The sequence below is a fragment of the Odontesthes bonariensis genome, chromosome 22 (genome assembly GCF_027942865.1).
Source record: "Odontesthes bonariensis isolate fOdoBon6 chromosome 22, fOdoBon6.hap1, whole genome shotgun sequence".
Taxonomy (NCBI): domain Eukaryota; kingdom Metazoa; phylum Chordata; class Actinopteri; order Atheriniformes; family Atherinopsidae; genus Odontesthes; species Odontesthes bonariensis.
In genome coordinates this window covers 32,257,520-32,275,342 of record NC_134527.1, presented here as the reverse complement: position 1 = coordinate 32,275,342, position 17,823 = coordinate 32,257,520, and the positions used below count along the sequence as shown (strand labels likewise).

General features: G+C 44.7%; 1 protein-coding gene across 1 annotated transcript in view; it reads left to right on the top strand.

Moving 5' to 3' along the window:
* Positions 1-17,823, top strand: part of megf10 (multiple EGF-like-domains 10) — a 166,259-nt gene that overhangs the window by 104,634 nt on the left and 43,802 nt on the right. Inside the window, exons 6-10 of the mRNA XM_075455505.1 lie at positions 6,171-6,417; positions 13,201-13,321; positions 13,675-13,811; positions 15,219-15,431; positions 17,214-17,388. Coding sequence (XP_075311620.1) covers positions 6,171-6,417; positions 13,201-13,321; positions 13,675-13,811; positions 15,219-15,431; positions 17,214-17,388 — 893 coding nt within the window. The remainder of the gene's footprint in view (positions 1-6,170; positions 6,418-13,200; positions 13,322-13,674; positions 13,812-15,218; positions 15,432-17,213; positions 17,389-17,823) is intronic.

Here is a 17,823-nt window from a genome sequence, read left to right as displayed (position 1 = left end):
AACCATCCGGTATTTCTTCACTTTCAGACTGAAGTCTCCATGTGGCCGCCACAAAATCCTCAGCATGTCAATGTCTTCTGTAGGAACTCAGACCTGAAGGCGACTGGCTCTTGTCTAAATCTTGTCAGAACACCAGTGTGGGAACTTGTCAGGTCTGGCCCTTGCAACAGCCGAGAGTTCAACTAAGTCCCTTGACACGAGGCGGCACAGTCCAACACCACCCGTAATTTAACATGATGCAGGATATACCTTATCCTGCCACTGCCTTTACAAACTTCTGCCATGGAAACCTCTTTTTCCCAGTGTTTCTGTCATGAACTTTGTGTAATCCTCACAAAACTAACTACTTTTCAATCATTTCCACTTCAGGCTTTTCGTTCTCTGTACTGCAACAGCCCAGTTGTTCGGGAATGTGGTGTCCTTGTTCTTTAAGGGTAGACTGATACTATGGTCATCAACAAGCTTCACTGGCTGTAAAACAGAGCCCATGAATTGTTCAGGGATGTCATACTTCCTTTGTTGCTGGGTGAGCTCTTCCAGTCTTGCCACTGAAATCCTATTTGGCGGTGACATGAGGCCACTCAGCATCTCTTAAGGCCTCAGTATGCTTTTCCGTCGCTATCCCTCAAGCCGTCTCCGTAGTCCCTCCTTTCGAAGTTCTCTGTCGGGCTGTCGGATACGCGAGGCAATTAACCCCTCGATCAGTAGGCGGCGCTACGTTAAATGACCCAATCTCGCGACGTCTTTCGTGAAAGTGGTTGATTGATTGTTCACCTTCCGGCTCCGTTCCACTCCTCACAGTGAACGATGGCGACCGACAGAGAAAGACTGTTGTTGGAGTTGGAGCTTATTGATTTTGAAAAGCAAAGAATTTTGACCAAATGTTGCCCGGCACACAGTAAACTCTTTCAAAAATGGCGGTGTTGTTGTTCTGAGAGGAAGGAGCTAAACTGGACAAGTGATTCCGGAAATTATGTTGTTAGCCGACCAATCACAACCCTTGCTGTCTCCGTTGCCTCGACGGATAGATAGGAATTTTGGCCGACGCACGCAAGCTACGGAGAGCGTCTCCGGGAGGGTCTCCGTTGATGGAGAGGGCTCTCCGTAGGCGACCATAAATCAGCCTTTACAGTTATTCACTTCTCTTAAGAAAGGCCCATTTATTATCCAGCCTAGAAAAGTCAATAGAGTGTAAGGGCCATATCCCTCGCCGTTAATCACTTTCCATGCTTCAAATGCCTTTGGGACATTTGCCCCTATTAACAAACCTATTCCTGCATCAATCTCTTTGAGCTGAACATCTTTTGAATATGTCACTTTGATGTGGGATGTTCTATTAATTTTGCTGGAATCTGTGTTTGTGAGAAGACTTGGAGGAGCTCCAAAAAGTTGTTCTCATCCAAGCTGCTTACCTCAAGCCCCTTGTGTACAACATGTGTACTGACTAACTCTTCCTTTACCAAAGGGCAAAGCTACATGTTTTCTGATGTGACAAACATCCAAAACACAAGCCATTTGATTTAAGAAGATCAAGCCTTTCCTTGTGAGGTTTTTGCTTGATGAGTTTACAAGCATCAAGTTTATGACGTACTTTCTGACACTGTTTTTCACTTGTGTAGCCAGTCATTTCCTTAGCCTTTTTTACTTGCTGTGTGGTCTTTGACACTGGTGTAACATCTGTGGAAAATATGTTTTTCTTCTCTTTTACTCTTGGAACACTTTCCTTTCTTGTCTTTAACTTCCTACCATTCCTCAATGAGGCAGGTTCTTGCCAAACAACGGAAGCATTTTTTGCCTGCTTGCAGCATTTAGGTAGGCAGCCATTCCATCCATAGGCTCTACAGAAGTGCTATGAACTGACTCCTTCACAGATAGCACCTCATGCTTTGCATGAGCTACGGCAACAGCTGTTTTCAGCTCTAATTCTTCTTTTCTTGCCTTAAGCATAGCTTCCTCTCTCTCAATTTCCTGTTTTTGTTTCAGTGCATCAACACGTCTTCTGCCTAGCAGAAGATGCAAGACACACCTGAAGACACCACAGAAACACACACAGGTCACACACTCATGGAGACAGATGCCATATACACTGGAGCGGTGGACAGCCATTCACAGTGGTGCCTTGCTCAAGGGAGAACTGCCACCCCTCCAGCTGTCAGTTTCACCAATCTTTGAGCAGTGAGAGTGGGAATCGAACCACCAACCTTCAGGTTACTCTTGGCCCATTATAAATGTCCTCTTCATTCATATGTCCTTTAACGGCATCATTTATTCCACAGAACTCCAAATACATGTTGGTGAAGACAGTGTTTATTTTAGCAGCTACCTCTTTGGCGTTACTATCATCCTCCATAAGAGCATGAATTCCAGCCTGACTTAGCTTTCCTGGGTCCTTTCAGCTGGTAAAGCCTCTCTTCATGTGCTTCGGCAGGTGGCTTTGATACTCTTCCTGCACCATTTTCCATTCCAGACTGTTACATTTTAATTGCATTGCCACAAACTCTTTAATGCTATTGATCCACTTTTTGATGCAAGTCACTTCTAGAAACAGTCCTGAAATATAGCTGGAGATCTTTAGCATGCACATGTAACCCACAGATATTCAAGTGATACTTACTTCCATATGACAAGCCATTTTCAAGGTCCACAAGTCCGGTAGAAGTCATGTTTAATCCCGCACATGCACGTTATAACATGTCCCCTTCTCCTGTTCTCCTGCCGCGCACATCTAATGAACACTGTGCGTCGCAGTTATCTTCATAATCCTTCCTCATGCAGGACAGGACAACTAACGGAGCCTAGAAAACTATTTTAACTATCACAAACTAAAAAAAATTAATTATAAAGATATGAGACAATAGAAAATATGACAGAATGTCACAAAATAAACAATTAATGATATAGTACTTATAACTACAAAATTATTCAAATTCAATTCAATTCATTTTTATTTATATAGCGCCAAATACAACAAATGTCATCTCAAGGCACTTAGATAGTAAGTCCAATTCAAGCCAATTGGAATTCAATTAATTAATAATAATCATAATTCATAAAATAATCCAATTCGTTCATATAGAGCCAATTCAAAAACAATTTCCTAGCTAAGAAAACCAACAGATTGCACTGAAAACTTTTTGTTTTTCGGTCCAATCTCCCGGCCTGAGCGTGCCTGAGGCGACTGTGGAGAGAAACGACTCCCTTTGAACAGGAAGAAACCTCTGGCAGAACCAGACTCAGGAAGGGTGGCCATCCGCCTCCACCAGCTGGGGTTTGAGAAGACAGAAAGGGGGGGAGGGCCGCAGCGGCGGCGGCACTGTAACACCATTCAAAGGATATCTGTTGGAACAGGGAAACACGAGTTAATGACCACAATAATATCACATATACATAAAGAGAGTAAAGTGAGGAAAGGTGTGACAGATGAGGCCCCCCAGCAGTCTGGGCCTATAGCAGCTTAACTATGGGATGTTTCAGGATTACCTGAGCCATCCCTATTCAAGGTAAACACAAGAAACTTGTGCTAACGAAAAAATAAATAATAAAATAAAGGACCAGACTCAGTGAGTAATTCCCTATACTCCCTATATAGATCTGCTCCTCACATCACAACAACCATCTTTTTACAGCCACAAGCTACCTCAGCCTCTCACCAACTGCACACCAGTCACAGCGGGGTGGGGATGCAAACCCTGGTTCGGGTAGGGGGAGAAATAAAAGAGGTAAGATAAGCGGGAATGGTATTCAAACCCTGGTTCGGGTAGGGGGTAATGAAAGTATAGAGGGTGCCAGAGGTGGAGGCAGAACAAGACACATTAGCAGATACACTATGAATGAAGCACCATATGAAATAACCCCATTTCTATATTGCTCTAACAAAACTCACTTTAAAAAATGTGTTTAAATTCACTTCAGTTAAATAAAACTGAAGTGAATTTAAGAGAACCCACGCATACACGGGGAGAAGATGCAAACTCCACACAGAAAGAACCAGCCGGGAGTTGAACCTGGAACCCTCTTGCTGTGAGGTGACGGTGCTAACCACCACACCACCGTGCTGCCCCATTTTTTTATCAGTTGGAGGCTTTTCAGAGAATTTTTGGGACAGCCCAATGATAAAAAATAATAGTAGTCCCATCTGAAAGTCACGAATGCATGTAGCAGTTTTTCTGCATCACTCTGTCCTTAATGTTGGCAATAAAATGCCAGTGTTGGTGTATTTGATTTATTTTAGAATAACAAAAGGCTTTGTAAATTAAGTTATTTTAAGATAGTGTGGTTTTGGCCCAGGTCGTGGAACAGTGGACCAGATCTTTACCTTGCAGAGTGACTGTGGGGATCATGGGAGTTTGAGTCCCTGTATAACTTAAGCAAGAACTGTGTTCGTATTCTTGGCTTCAAGTCGAACTTGTTACAACGCGTGTTAGACTCTAGGGCTGCCCCTTGTTTCACAGCTGAGTCTGAAGCGAACGGGATGAAAGTCAGCTCTTCCAAATCCAAGTCCATGATTCACACCCGGAAAAAGGTGGAATGTTCTGGGTATCTTGTTCACGAGTGATGGCAGTTTGGAGTCAGAGATGGACAGATGGATTGGGGCTTCATCAGCTGTAATGAGGGCGCTGCTCCGGTCCGTTGTGGTGAAGAGGGAGGTGAAGCCAGCAGGACAAGCTGCTCCATCTTTGTTCCAACCCTCACCTGTGTTCACAGATCTGGGTAGAGACCCAAAGAATGAGGTCGTGGATACAAGCGGCTGAAATGAGTTTCCTTCAGAGGGGGGCAGGGCTCAGCCTACGGTGCGTTCACACCAGACGCGGTCGGGCGACGCGATTACATACAAAGTCAATGCAAAGACGCGATTAGACGCGGATTCGAGCCGGCGGCGCGATGAGGAGCGGTGAGGAGCGGTGAGGAGCGGTGAGGCGGTGCGGTGATGCGGTGGCCGCCGCGCGAGTGAAAATATGCGATTCGCGCGAGTTCAAAAAATCCAACTTTGGCGAAATATTCGCGCCAGACAGCCTATCAGCGTTGAGATTCTGGACGACAGTGACGTGGAGACAGATGGACAGGCGCTGTCTGGGACATGCAGATGGGACTGCAGATGGAAATTAGCTTCTAAGCTACAATCTGGTGCAGGTCATCTATTTACTTTGTTATTAATGTACTTTGCACATGGTCCCTGACTAAATAAAATAAAAAAATTTAATCACCGCCTTCTCCATGAGTTCCGTCTGGATGACGGCCGCCTCCGAGCAGGCCACCAAACTGGGTCCCGGCGAGCCCGAAACACGCTGGAAGCGGCGGCCACGGGAGGATCGGTGCCGTGATCTCTCGGCGGGACGCCGGCTGCAGGCGCTCCGCAGCTGGGAGATCGCGGCGCCGGTCCTCCCGAGCGGGTCGTCGGGCTGGGTCCTGGTGGGCCTGGGGTGCCGCTGGAGGCGGCCGTCATCCAGAAGCAACTCCTGGAGAAGGCGATGAAATTATCCTAGCTGAATGCACCACCGGATGATGTCACTGATCCAGACACGACGGCGTGTGCGTTTCAGACGAATCTCGGACTGCCACAGCAGGTACAAGGACGCGATCAGCCATGGATAGCCCCTTGAACTATTCACTCGTTTTTTACTCGCGCGAAAGAGGCGTTTGAGGCGATGGAATTTAATTTACACCTGCGGCAACGATCGCGCGATGAAGGCGGTGCGAATATTCGCATCGCGTTTGGTGTGAACGCACCGTGGGGGAGGATCTTGGCCATCTGTAGGGAACTCAGAGTAGCTGAGGTGGTTCTGGTTCACTCTGCTTAGGATGCCTCCTGGTCACCTCCCTTTTTTTTTGTTTTCCGGGCCCATCCTGCTGGGAGGTAGGTTTTATTGAACTGCACAACAGCACAAATGTTTATTTTCTTCAGACGTGTCAGCACTCAAATGTGCGTATGAGTACTCCTGAATGTTTGTAGGTTCTCACTAAAGAACAAGTCCTGGATTAGAAAAAAACATTGGTGAATGCCACAATCTTCTTAAAAAGTTCTTAAGTACAACTGTTGGTGAATGAGGCATACTGCTATCATTTGCATCTTGATGTGTGGCAAACAATCAGAAATGTCATATGAAAACCTGTGGTCTGAACAATTCAAAAGAAAATCTAAATCGTGATAATGTCCCTCATCTTTCCCTCAGCTTGTGACAGTAACCACTGGGGTCCCCACTGCAGTAACAGATGCCAATGCCAGAATGGAGCACTGTGTAACCCCATCACTGGAGCTTGTATCTGCACTCCTGGATACAGCGGGTGGCGCTGTGAGGCCCCATGTAAAAAGGGAACCTATGGCAATGGATGTCAGCAGAAATGCCAATGCCAGAATGGAGCTGCCTGTCATCATGTGACTGGAGAATGCACTTGTTCACCAGGATACACTGGAGCTTTGTAAGTTACATGGCAGTGTGTTAGAATTTGTTTACTGTATTTAATCCAGTGACATAAGAGCAGATGTAATCTATGTGCAGTATGGAGAAGAAAATGTTTTGATATTCACTTTTTGTTTTTTGTTGCTGGATTCAAAAGCTGGATACATGCAGACACTGTGCTTTAAAGGGGAAGTTCGTTTTTTTTTTTTAAACCTGGACCTTATTTCTGGCATTAAATACCTTCATCTACTCACCGATAACAGTTTGGTGAAAGTCGGCGTCCTTGGGAAGATATTTAGATCACTGGAGATCAGCGCATATCCATATAACAGAGAGAACAGAGACAATACAGCCTCTGAATAAGGCATTATCTGTCTTTATTTCACCAATACTTTAAAGACCAATGAATGAATGAATGCGTACTATTGCACTGTTAGATCAGAGCTGCCGTGTTGTTGTTATTGGGGGCTATCGGGAGCTTATCGGGGGGCTTTCTACACACACGTCTACTAGGATGACATCATCGGCGCGCGCTGCCGCCGCAGCTTCTTTACACGGAATTTGCTACTGCTGTTGGTAACATGGTTTGTTATTGTGTATTTCCAAATTGCCATGTTGCACAAAACAAGCAGTAGCAAACTCCGTGTGAAGTTAGCCGACTGTCACAGAGCATGGAGTAAATAAGCTGTGCTGCAGCGGTGCGCATCAATGACGTCATCCCAGTAGACACGTGTGTAGTAAGCCCCCCGATAGCCCCAGATAACAACACCACGGCAACTCTGAGTTTACAGTGCAATAGTACGCATTCATTCGTTCATTTGTCTTAAAGTATTGGTGAAATAAAGACAGATAATGCCTTATTCAGAGGCTGTATTGTCTCTGCCCTGTTCTCTCCCGTTATATGGATATACGCCGATCTCCAGTCATCTAAATATCTTCCCAAGGACGCCGACTTTCACCAAACTGTTATCGGGGAGTAGATGAACAGATTTTATGCCAGAAATAAGGTCCAGGTTTAAAAAAAGAAAATTAACTTAGCCTTTAAGGTCATGTATTCTGGTGACACAAGTTATCAGTCTTCCTCTTCAAGTGTGACCAGAAAACATGACCTTAAAGTACAGTGTCTGCATGTATATAGAAAGTAGTTTTCATTTTCTGTATGCATGTACAACATTGGACCATCATTCTGTTTCCAGTGTAGCTTTTTGTAATCCTCAAAGATAATTAAGCATATGTATAATGAAGTTGAGAAGGAACTGTCAGTCACAAGGCATTTTTTGGAAACTAATTTAAGTGAAATATCCCTGGAGGAGAGCCAAAGCTTCTGACCGGGTGAATACTGTGGGGTAGGGGTCCTCTGACGTTCCACCAGGCGACTACTCCACCCCAAGGTGGACAGCAAGGCAGCCCTAGTTTGATCCTGATCCTAGACCCAACAACACCTTTGTAAATTGTGTTGAACAGATGGCACCTGGGGGAGTTGATATCCAAGGGAAATCTCAAGGGAGATAATATAGTAGCGAGGTTAGTGCATTGTATGCAAATTCTGTCAAGGGTAATTAAAGGCGGGGTAGGGGTTCTTTTTCTGGAGCATTTTTTTACATATTGCTTGAAATACTCTTCACACCCTCATTGCAACCAATTAATTAAAAGTTTTGACACAAATATGAAAAGTTTTAGTGGCCTCTAGAACGTACAATCTAGGAAAAACAGTATCCAATCATTGTGAACGGACCGTTCACAATGATTGGATACTGATGCCGTCTATCAAACTGCAATCTGCTCCTCCCTCCCCCTCCTTCCCCCTGTGCGCGTACCTTGCTCCGTGAACGAATTACACGTCCAGAAGCTTGGCAGGAAGCTAAACTAGAGCCAGCTTGGCTAGCACCTAGCATTATTAAACGTATAGTTAGCATAAACTGAATACTAAATACTAAATACGGCAACGATCGATGCTTGCTGTCAGAACAGCGCTCGTGCACCTTCGTGCTCGTGCGCGTTCATGTACTCTAGAGGCGTGCCTTCGGGGGGAAAGTGAAGAAAAGGGTTGGGACTTTTTACCTGTGTATTTTCAAAATGCAGCTTCGCTGGACTCAAAATCCAGGATCTCCTACCCTACCTTTAAGTACACGGCATAAAGCAACTTCTAATTCTTGATTCAATATCTGCTTGTCCATTAGTTTGAGAATGATACCCTGAACTTAAACACACTTTAGGCTCAAGAGCCATTCAAAAGTTTTTTCACACTTGAGATATAAGCTGTCCTCAATCTGATACAATTTCTGAGGCAATGTCATGTAGCCTGAATACGTGGTCTATTAGCAGATTGCCAGTTTCAGTAGCAAATGGAAGTCTCTCTCATGTCAATTTTAGATAATATAGAGGTTTTCACCGGTGTTCCTCAGGAGTCTGGAAAAGATCAGGATGTCATCTAGATATACCAAGACAAAGATATTTAGGACATCTCTCAAGGTATCATTAACAAGGGCCTGGAAAACTGCTGGCACAGTGGTGAGTCCAAACGGAAGTGACTGAATGAGCATTATGGTGCTCCAGTTTGGGGAAATTGGTTGATCCCTGAATAGGCTCAAAAGCGAGGTTATTAGTGGTAGGGGTTATTTGTTCTTTAATGTGATTTAATCCATGCCACAATAATCAATGCAAGGTCTAAAAAAGCTTGCACCAACCGGAGAAGAGGATGTTCTAATGTTTCCTGCAGCCAATGACTCACGTTTTTTTTTTTCCATACCCTCTCTTGGGGTGGGATAGGTTATAAAGAAGAGGGGTGCTCCAGAAAGTAAATCTGTGGCACAATCATATGGTCAGTGAGGAAGGAGAGAAAGAGACTTGTCCTTGCTCGACACTATTTGGAGATCATGATATTCATGTGAAACCGAGGAGAGGTCAGGAGGGATCTCAAGGAGATTGTTTGAGGTGGAACTAGTGGTGGGGATGCCAGACTGTAAGTAGTGTGAAAGGTAGAGCAGACTCTCAATATGTCTTTCTAACTAGTTTATGTCTGACCGGGTTATGTCTTTCAAACTAAGGAAAATAGTGAATGATGGGACTACTGGGAACTGAAAAAAATAATAAAGGTTATGGACTTCCGATTGTTGCCTGACACAAGAAGGGATATAGGTCTTGTTTGGTGAGTTATGCTGGCTAAAATCTGCACATTTAAAGATGACACTGAGATAGGGGCATATAACAGCAAAGTGGGAACGTCAATTGCTGGATAAAGTTGGAATCCAAAAGATTTTGCTCTTCACCTGACCCCACTAATGCCTGAAGTGTGAGAGGTTCATAGTCTCTGAGGAGGGTGGTAGGTAAGGTCAAACAAGATTGATTGATTTTATTGAACTGCCCACCATTATCCCTGCTTTTACTGGCAGGCTCTGCCTTTTGGCTCAACTGGCCAGGCTACAATACAGTGTCTGGTTTGAACGCAATAGATGCATTCTGTACGTCTTGAGTCATGAGTCATGAGTATGGACAGATGTGAGGTGATCTCAAAAGAATTCTTTTGACCAGAGGTATGCTGGGACCTGTAGTTATTTTCACAATTTCTTTCTCTTAGACGGTCATTGTTTCTGATAGCTATGGAGACTAATTATTCGGACAAAGAGGACTTATCTCGTGAGGCTAAGTGATCCTTTAGTGAGTGAAGAAAAACACCCTGAAGTGCTTTGGCCGGCCACCCAGTCTTGGTGGCCAAGTTGCGGAACTCAATTACATACTCTGCAACACACTGATTTCCTTATTTTAGATTTAATTGTCTATCTAAGAAGGATGGTCAAAAGTTCTTTTAAATTCTTCCTGGAATGCCAAAAACAGGTAAGTCTCAATTGAGTTTGTCAGAAAGAATGCTTGCGCCCATGCCAGTGCTTTACCTTCTGAGGAAACCCAGCAGGTACCATACTTTGGAGGCATCATTGATGAGGGAATGTGAAGATGGAGACATGATCATGGAACATTACAGAAGAAATCCCCCACATCTACCCAACTCACCTGAAAAGGGTTTGGGAGAGGGAGAGATGGTATATCTGAAGACCGGCTCGATTGAGGGAAGATTGTTGGCCTGAGGTGGGGTAGCTGGGAAGGAGACAGATGAGACTTTTGTGGCTCTTTCTGTGGAGAATTTCTGGTATCATTTCCAACGTTTGCTCAAGATGTTGATTTGTTACTAACTGTTGTTCTCTTAGAGCTGGGAGAGCCTTCTTATGCTTAGAAAGAATAACCCCTTGTTTAGATAAAGCAATCTTCATAGAATCTGCCAAGTCCATTTGGCCAGATTGTACTCTCACAGCTTGTTGAGCCAGTTTAGAACAGACTCTAAGGCAAATAATAATGGAGAGGTTTATTATAATAATAAAAAAAATTAACCGGTATGTCTGTAGATCCGGGGAATGGTCCAAGCACAAGGTTTGAGAGAAGAGGTGGGTTGATTCAAGAATTGAGGTAATGCAAAAATCCATCCATCCATCCATCATCTTCTCCGGGGATCGGGTCACGGGGGCAGCAGCTTGAGCAGAGAAACCCAGACGTCCCTGTCCCCGGCCACTTCCTCCAGCTCTTCTGGGGGGACCCCGAGGCGTTCCCAGGCCAGCCGAGAAACATAAGCCCTATTCGAACGGGACTAGTTCAATGGGGGGACGTATGGTAATGTTGGTTAACCAGACGACGCCAGGGAGAAGAAATGCCCAATTCGGACGGGACAAGAAATCCCCGTACTATTCATCTAACATGGGAGGAGTTGTTGGTTACGCACAACCGTCAAATGCCATGCCCGTCTTCATTTCACTTCCGTAAACCCCATCTGTAAACAGACATGGCGCCGACCAGGTCGAAGCAGGTGCTTGCAAGCAGCGCTTCATCCAGAACCTCCATGTTTGCAAACAGACACACCTAATTGTTTCTCGTTTAAAAGGATGTGACGACATATTCCGTACTTATTACCGAAGGTCGTATTCGCACGGGATTAGTATTACCTATGGTAGATACTCCGGACCGTTTCACAGGAGGTAGAATTCTCGGCAAAGTTTACCGACATACTCCGCTATCTTTACTGACATGGCGCGTTCGGACGGGACTAAATTTCCCGGTTATTATTACTTTACCCCAGGTCCCCCCATTAAACTAGTCCCGTCCGAATAGGGCTATAGTCTCTCCAACGTGTCCTGGGTCTTCCCCGGGGCCTCCTCCCAGTGGGACGGGCCCGGAACACCTCACCGGGGAGGCGTCCAGGAGGCATCCTAACCAGATGCCCGAGCCACCTCATCTGACTCCTCTCGATGCGGAAGAGCAGCGGTTCTATTCTGAGCCCCTCCCGGATGACCGAGCTTCTCACCCTATCTCTAAGGGAGAGCCCAGACACCCTGCGGAGGAAACTCATTTCGGCCGCTTGTATTCGTGATACAAGTAATGCAAAAATCCAAAAATGAATTTGAAGTGAGTTAAAGTTCCAGATAATTCTGTCTAAAGCCCCGTTTCCACAGTCAGTACGGGTCGGGTCACTTCGTTACGGTACGGGTCGGGTCGCTTTGGGGTCAGCTTTGCGTTCCCGCTGTACAAAGGGGACCCTCAGGGGTGGGCGGAGTGCGTGAAGCTTCTTCAGCTTAATGCCACACCGGCTCGCGGTCCGGTTGAAACCACTCTCTGACATTTTTGCAGCAATCAGCTGGAAAACTTTTTGGTTTGGCGCAGCGCCATCGAGCTCCCGCTGCACAGCCTCCTCACCAAGAACAGGGAGGGCAGAGCCTGGAACCGGTCCTCTGTGCTGGGTACCCCAAGCAGAAGGGTTACAGACATGGGAACGGGTTCCATGGTAACGGGTTCCATGGGACCGGTACGCTTTGGTAGGAGTGAAATAAGCGAACTGTTCCGACCCGACCCGTACCGGACTGCATAGTGGAAACGGGGCTTTACTGGTCTGTTTCCACAGAAGAATTTCAGGGGGAGGCACTGGTTGCCCTCCAAGGTTCTAACAGGAACAGATTTGCATGAGGAAGGAAGGTAAGTTGCACAGGAGAGGCAGCCTTTTTTTTAACAGTTGGTCCTGAATTTCTTACCATGCTATTTACAGAAAGAGTTCAGCTGTATTACCTGTTGACTCCGAATGTGATGTTGGTGGCTCAGCTGTTGTCAAGCTAGATAATACTAATTCCCCAAAGCATTCATGATGATCTCTTCAGCTATCCAAAAGTTTGTCAACACAGTTTTTTTTCTTTTACATTTCATTTGATCATTTACTTATTTAGTCATTTTCCTCTACTAGAAATAACATAAATAGAGTTAAAGTAACAGTAATTTAACTTTTAGAAAATGCAAGAGAAGAAAAATCCAAGCAAGAGATCTTTGTCACTTGTGTTGTAGTTTTCAGACAGTGTCAATTTACTCTGAGACACACCTGCAGTGCGTCATAATCATCGGTTCTGAGGTGGTTTAAAGTAAAGAATCCATTCTGTCAGAAGGATCTATGATATGGTGCCTTGTAATACTCTAACAAGCAAAACAGCAGAAGTGAGTCAAGCTGGATACATTGGGTTTACAAATGATACGATATCTACTTGGGATCTGATATATGTTCATGTGAAGGGTCACTGGGAACTGCACCTTTTTTTTCAGTTTTCTTTTTATCTTAGATCAAATATTTTGGACTGCTGGTCAAACAAAATGCACAACCTAATGATGACAATATCATCCTTTAGAACATAAAAAGTTTGCAATTGTTGTACTTGGTAAACTTAAAATGGACCTTCAAAAATGTACTGTCCTTATTAGCTGCTGTTTTTATTCTTTTCAGCTGTGAAGACCTGTGTCCTCCAGGTAAACATGGACAGCAGTGTGAGGAGAGATGCCCCTGTCAGAATGGAGGAGTGTGCCACCATGTGACTGGAGAGTGCTCCTGTCCTGCAGGATGGATGGTATGCCGTCCAATAGCATGTCAGCATGAACTGAACCAATGAGAATGTGATGGTATGAGTCAACAGAGTGCCTGAAGGTAGCAGGTGTACATATCAAAGTCTCCCTTAATCAGCATCTTTAGATCATAGTGAGATAAAGGTTCTGTGGGTTTGTCACAGAGAAAGAGTTTAATCTTAAAGTTATACACCACAATAAAAAAAGTGTTCATATATTTCTTATTCATGACATACATTAGCACTTAAAGCCCTGAACAGCATAGAATCATGTGTAGAAATATATTTACGTATAGTAGTTGTACACATAAACAACAGATCAGACACAGTATTTATGTTCCTTCTGTTCATGTCCTCAGGGAACAGTGTGTGGTCAGCCGTGTCCAGAGGGTCGATTTGGACAGAACTGTTCCCAAGAATGTCAGTGTCACAATAATGGCTTTTGTGTGCCAACCACTGGACAATGTGTCTGTAGTCCTGGATACACAGGAGAACGGTAAGTACAAAATACCTGGCAGTTTATATAGTCGTGGAGCTGTCGGCCACTTTCTACGGTCAGGGTTCTACCAACCCTAACCCTAGCCCTACTTTTGAAAATCTCTTTTAGCAATTAGATCATTATTGGTCAAGAAGTATTAAGTATTTTCCAATACTATTTGCTTTACTGCTGGAAAAGAAACTTTATCAGGAAGCTTCCAGAAAACATCTCTCCATCCCTTCAGCATTCTTTCATCCATGTTCTATAGCTGTAGGAAGTGAGTTCCACTTTGGACAGGTGGCCAGTCCTCCCAGCCGTAGCACAGAGACACTCCCAAGCACACACCAACACCTGTGGCCAAATTAGGTACATCACTTAAGCTAACATGCATGTTGTTTGGATGAACTGTGGATACACACAAATAATTGGAATTTACTAATTATAACATTCATACAAAAAATCCAAGGCATGACATGTGTATCTACTTGCCTATTCCTTATGCTTAAAAGAAAAAAACACAACCAGGATGCCCAGTCTAGCTTTTCAAGCTAATCTCAGCTGCTCTGTAGAGCTTTTCAGCCACATAATTACCAATATAAGAGTGCGTGTGCCTTATAATTAGGTAGACCAGCGACGAGACAGGAATAGCCCTTCCAGATGCACTTTTATGAGTAACTCAGGGTTTGAGGAGAACCAATCACAGTATAGCACTGAGTTTGCCTTGACACACCCAGACCCACTACAAAATGTAGGTTCTGTCAGCTGCAGAAAGAATGAGGCTGCATCTGATGGTACTGAAATACTGTATTAGCTTTAGCTCTATGTTCCAGGAATGACTGGAATCCACAAAGAGCCACAGAACCACGATTTTATATATATATATATATATCTGTATGTCTAACTGTATTATGGTCAGCTATATCAACAGTATCACCGGTTGGATCATGATCCCCAGAGGTTACGTCTTAATTTTAAATGGGTCTAAAAGACAACACTTCCAACAGTTGTGATGCGTATGTTCAGGCAGGGAGCATTCAATATGCTCAATCTCATGTCCATATCTAACTAAAGCCATTTCTTTCATTTTACCTGATGATGTGAAGAACACGTTATGGTAACTGATTGCTCAGATTTGATGTAGAAACATAACTATGTACTATATTTCTAAATGTAAATGATTATCCTCTGAGGTGATATGAAAAATTATGTGATTTTTCATCAGTCCTCATCTACATTATGAAATGACTGGAGAAATTGATAGTTGTTGTTGTTACAGTCCTTTTTCAATACAAAATGTCATTGAATCAATAACAAGTAACACGTAAATAAGATGAAGATTTAAAGATTCTACTGAACAGCCATTGATCTCCTCCACCTTTCCAAAGGACTGAACATGAATATTGCTGTGTCTCTTGCTGTCAACAGGTGTCAGGATGAGTGCCCGGTTGGGACTTATGGTGCTGGCTGTGCAAAGCGGTGCCACTGTAAGAACAACAGCAAGTGCTACCATACCACTGGAATGTGTCTATGTGAGGCAGGATACACAGGGGACACCTGTGATGTCCGACTGTGTCCCGAAGGCTACTATGGCTTCCGGTGCAACAGGAAGTGTCCGTGCCACCATGCAAACACTCGCAGGTATGCAGAGGATTGCTGCCTTTCTGCAATGATAGTCCCAGAATAGTTCATTAAGTTAATCATTAGATATTATTATATTGATGCATTAAATATAATTCTCATTAAAGTTGAGGGTTATCCATGTGTTGTGTTTGTACGGTAAGTTGTGAAGTTTGCCTGCTGATCCTATAGACAGCTGAGGGTCATCTCTGAGTCAGGCGGGCAGGGCCGGGTGGGCAGGGCCAGGCGGGCAGGGCCAGGTGGGCAGGGCCAGGTGGGCAGGGCCAGGCGGCAGGGCCAGGCGGGCAGGGCCAGGCGGGCAGGGCCAGGCGGCAGGGCCAGGCGGGCAGGGCCAGGCGGGCAGGGCCAGGCGGCAGGGCCAGGCGGCAGGGCCAGGCGGCAGGGCCAGGCGGGCAGGGCCAGGCGGGCAGGGCCAGGCGGGCAGGGCCAGGCGGCAGGGCCAGGCGGCAGGGCCAGGCGGGCAGGGCCAGGCGGGCAGGGCCAGGCGGGCAGGGCCAGGCGGCCGCCTGCATGTGTTGTCATGAACAGTTGGAACAGTTGTTCTGCTTCTGCTCAATGGGACTGCTGTGTCACATGGGCAGCTGACAGTCCCACACACAAACGGACAGGTTCCACAGTCTTACTGCAGATCATCTCCACTCTCATGTTGCCATGAAGAAATGTCTTCCATTTCACTCTCATTCAGACATTTCCCACGTCTACGTAAGGGTTAGAGTTCTGTTACCCAAAGCAAGCTTAATATGTGCCAACAAAATATTGGTGTTTTGGTTAGATTCTTATAATTTTTTTCTCATCATGTACTTGTTTAGACTTAGTTTAAGCTCAGCTATGGTTTGCTTTTTCATGTTGACGGTGCCAATTGTCTGCTGACATGCTGATGTCATTTTCAGTGGGAGGAGCCAGAGAAACACAGTGCAGCGAACACAGCTCCGAACAAGAATGATTAAATAAGGGTGTTTAATTAGTTTTTTATTTTGTGTACAAAAAGAAGAAGATTGAACAATTCACAGCGATCAAAGAAATCTTCATTTTACTGCTCATCATTTAACTTGAGTCTGATTCACACACGGGTGAAACTATTCAGCAATCAGACAGAAGACATTACTGTTTCTGCTTTTTGGTGACGGAGCGTAAAGGAGGGATCATAGAATAATGAGACGCTCGGCACGGGTGCTTAAAAACTCTTTCTTCTGGACTACACTGCTCAAATGTCTTTGATGTAAAGTGTTTTTTTCCCATAGAGACCGGGTCCATTGCTCTAACTCTCTTTTTACTGATCATTGATCATAGATATCTCACTCTGTTCTTTTTTTTGTTTTGCCCTGGATATCCGCCGTCGATGCTGACATGTCATATGGCAGTAAGGGCAGTAAGGGCAGAGGCATGTTTGACAGTAGTGTGCAGAAAGCTGATTATGCTGCAGGAGACATATTAAATATGTGGTAAACTGGTAGAGATGTTGTCTTCAACTTCATTTATTTGACCTAATCAAATTGTAGTAAAAATACTACAACTCCTTTTGTAATGATGTTCAGCGGTCGTAAGCCGGATGAAAAGTCTGAAACTTATTTTCAGTGATGATGTTTGGTTTACTTGGAGCGAAGAACACCTGACTGTCTCTCACTCTGCTGGTTCAGGTTTTGGAGTGCACCCAGAGCAAGGGGAAACAATGTCTGGCCACATGTCATATGGACTCTGAGAATTAGTCGGCCACCACTTCAGTGAGCTACAACTTTGTAAAGTGTTATATGTAACTGTGATGTGTTTCTCTATGTTCATTAGCTGTCACCCAATGTCGGGGGTGTGCGCATGTCAGCCTGGTTGGTCGGGCCTGTACTGCAACGAGACATGCAGCCCCGGATTTTATGGCGAGTCCTGCAAAGAGGTGTGCCAGTGCCAGAATGGGGCTGACTGCCACAGTGTGATGGGAGCGTGCATTTGTGCTCCTGGCTTCATGGTAAAGATTTCTCTTCCGTGGCTTCATCTTCATTTATCAGGCTTGACTGCATGCCTCATGTCCAGCAAACATTTGTCATGATGAATTGTATTCTAATTGGATTGAATTGGAATGTGATCCTATTTTAATGTAATACTATACAAATAAAAAGAATTGACAGTAATGCTTGAAAATACTGAACATCAAATGGGACTGAGTGGAACTGTAGATGCTGTAGTGGGTCTTAGTTGTTAAACACCCTGACAATGCTTCAGGAAATATTTGGCTCTGTATTAACATCTTGTGGCCACAATTTGATAGTACAGCAATATTATCAAATGGTGTACCTGAACATCCTTCCCCCTGATCGTGTCTTGTAAGGCTCAAATCTCATAAGTCAAAAGTCTTGTATGTCAGCATGTGCTGTAGAATATCATTCTGTGTCATGGTGAATGG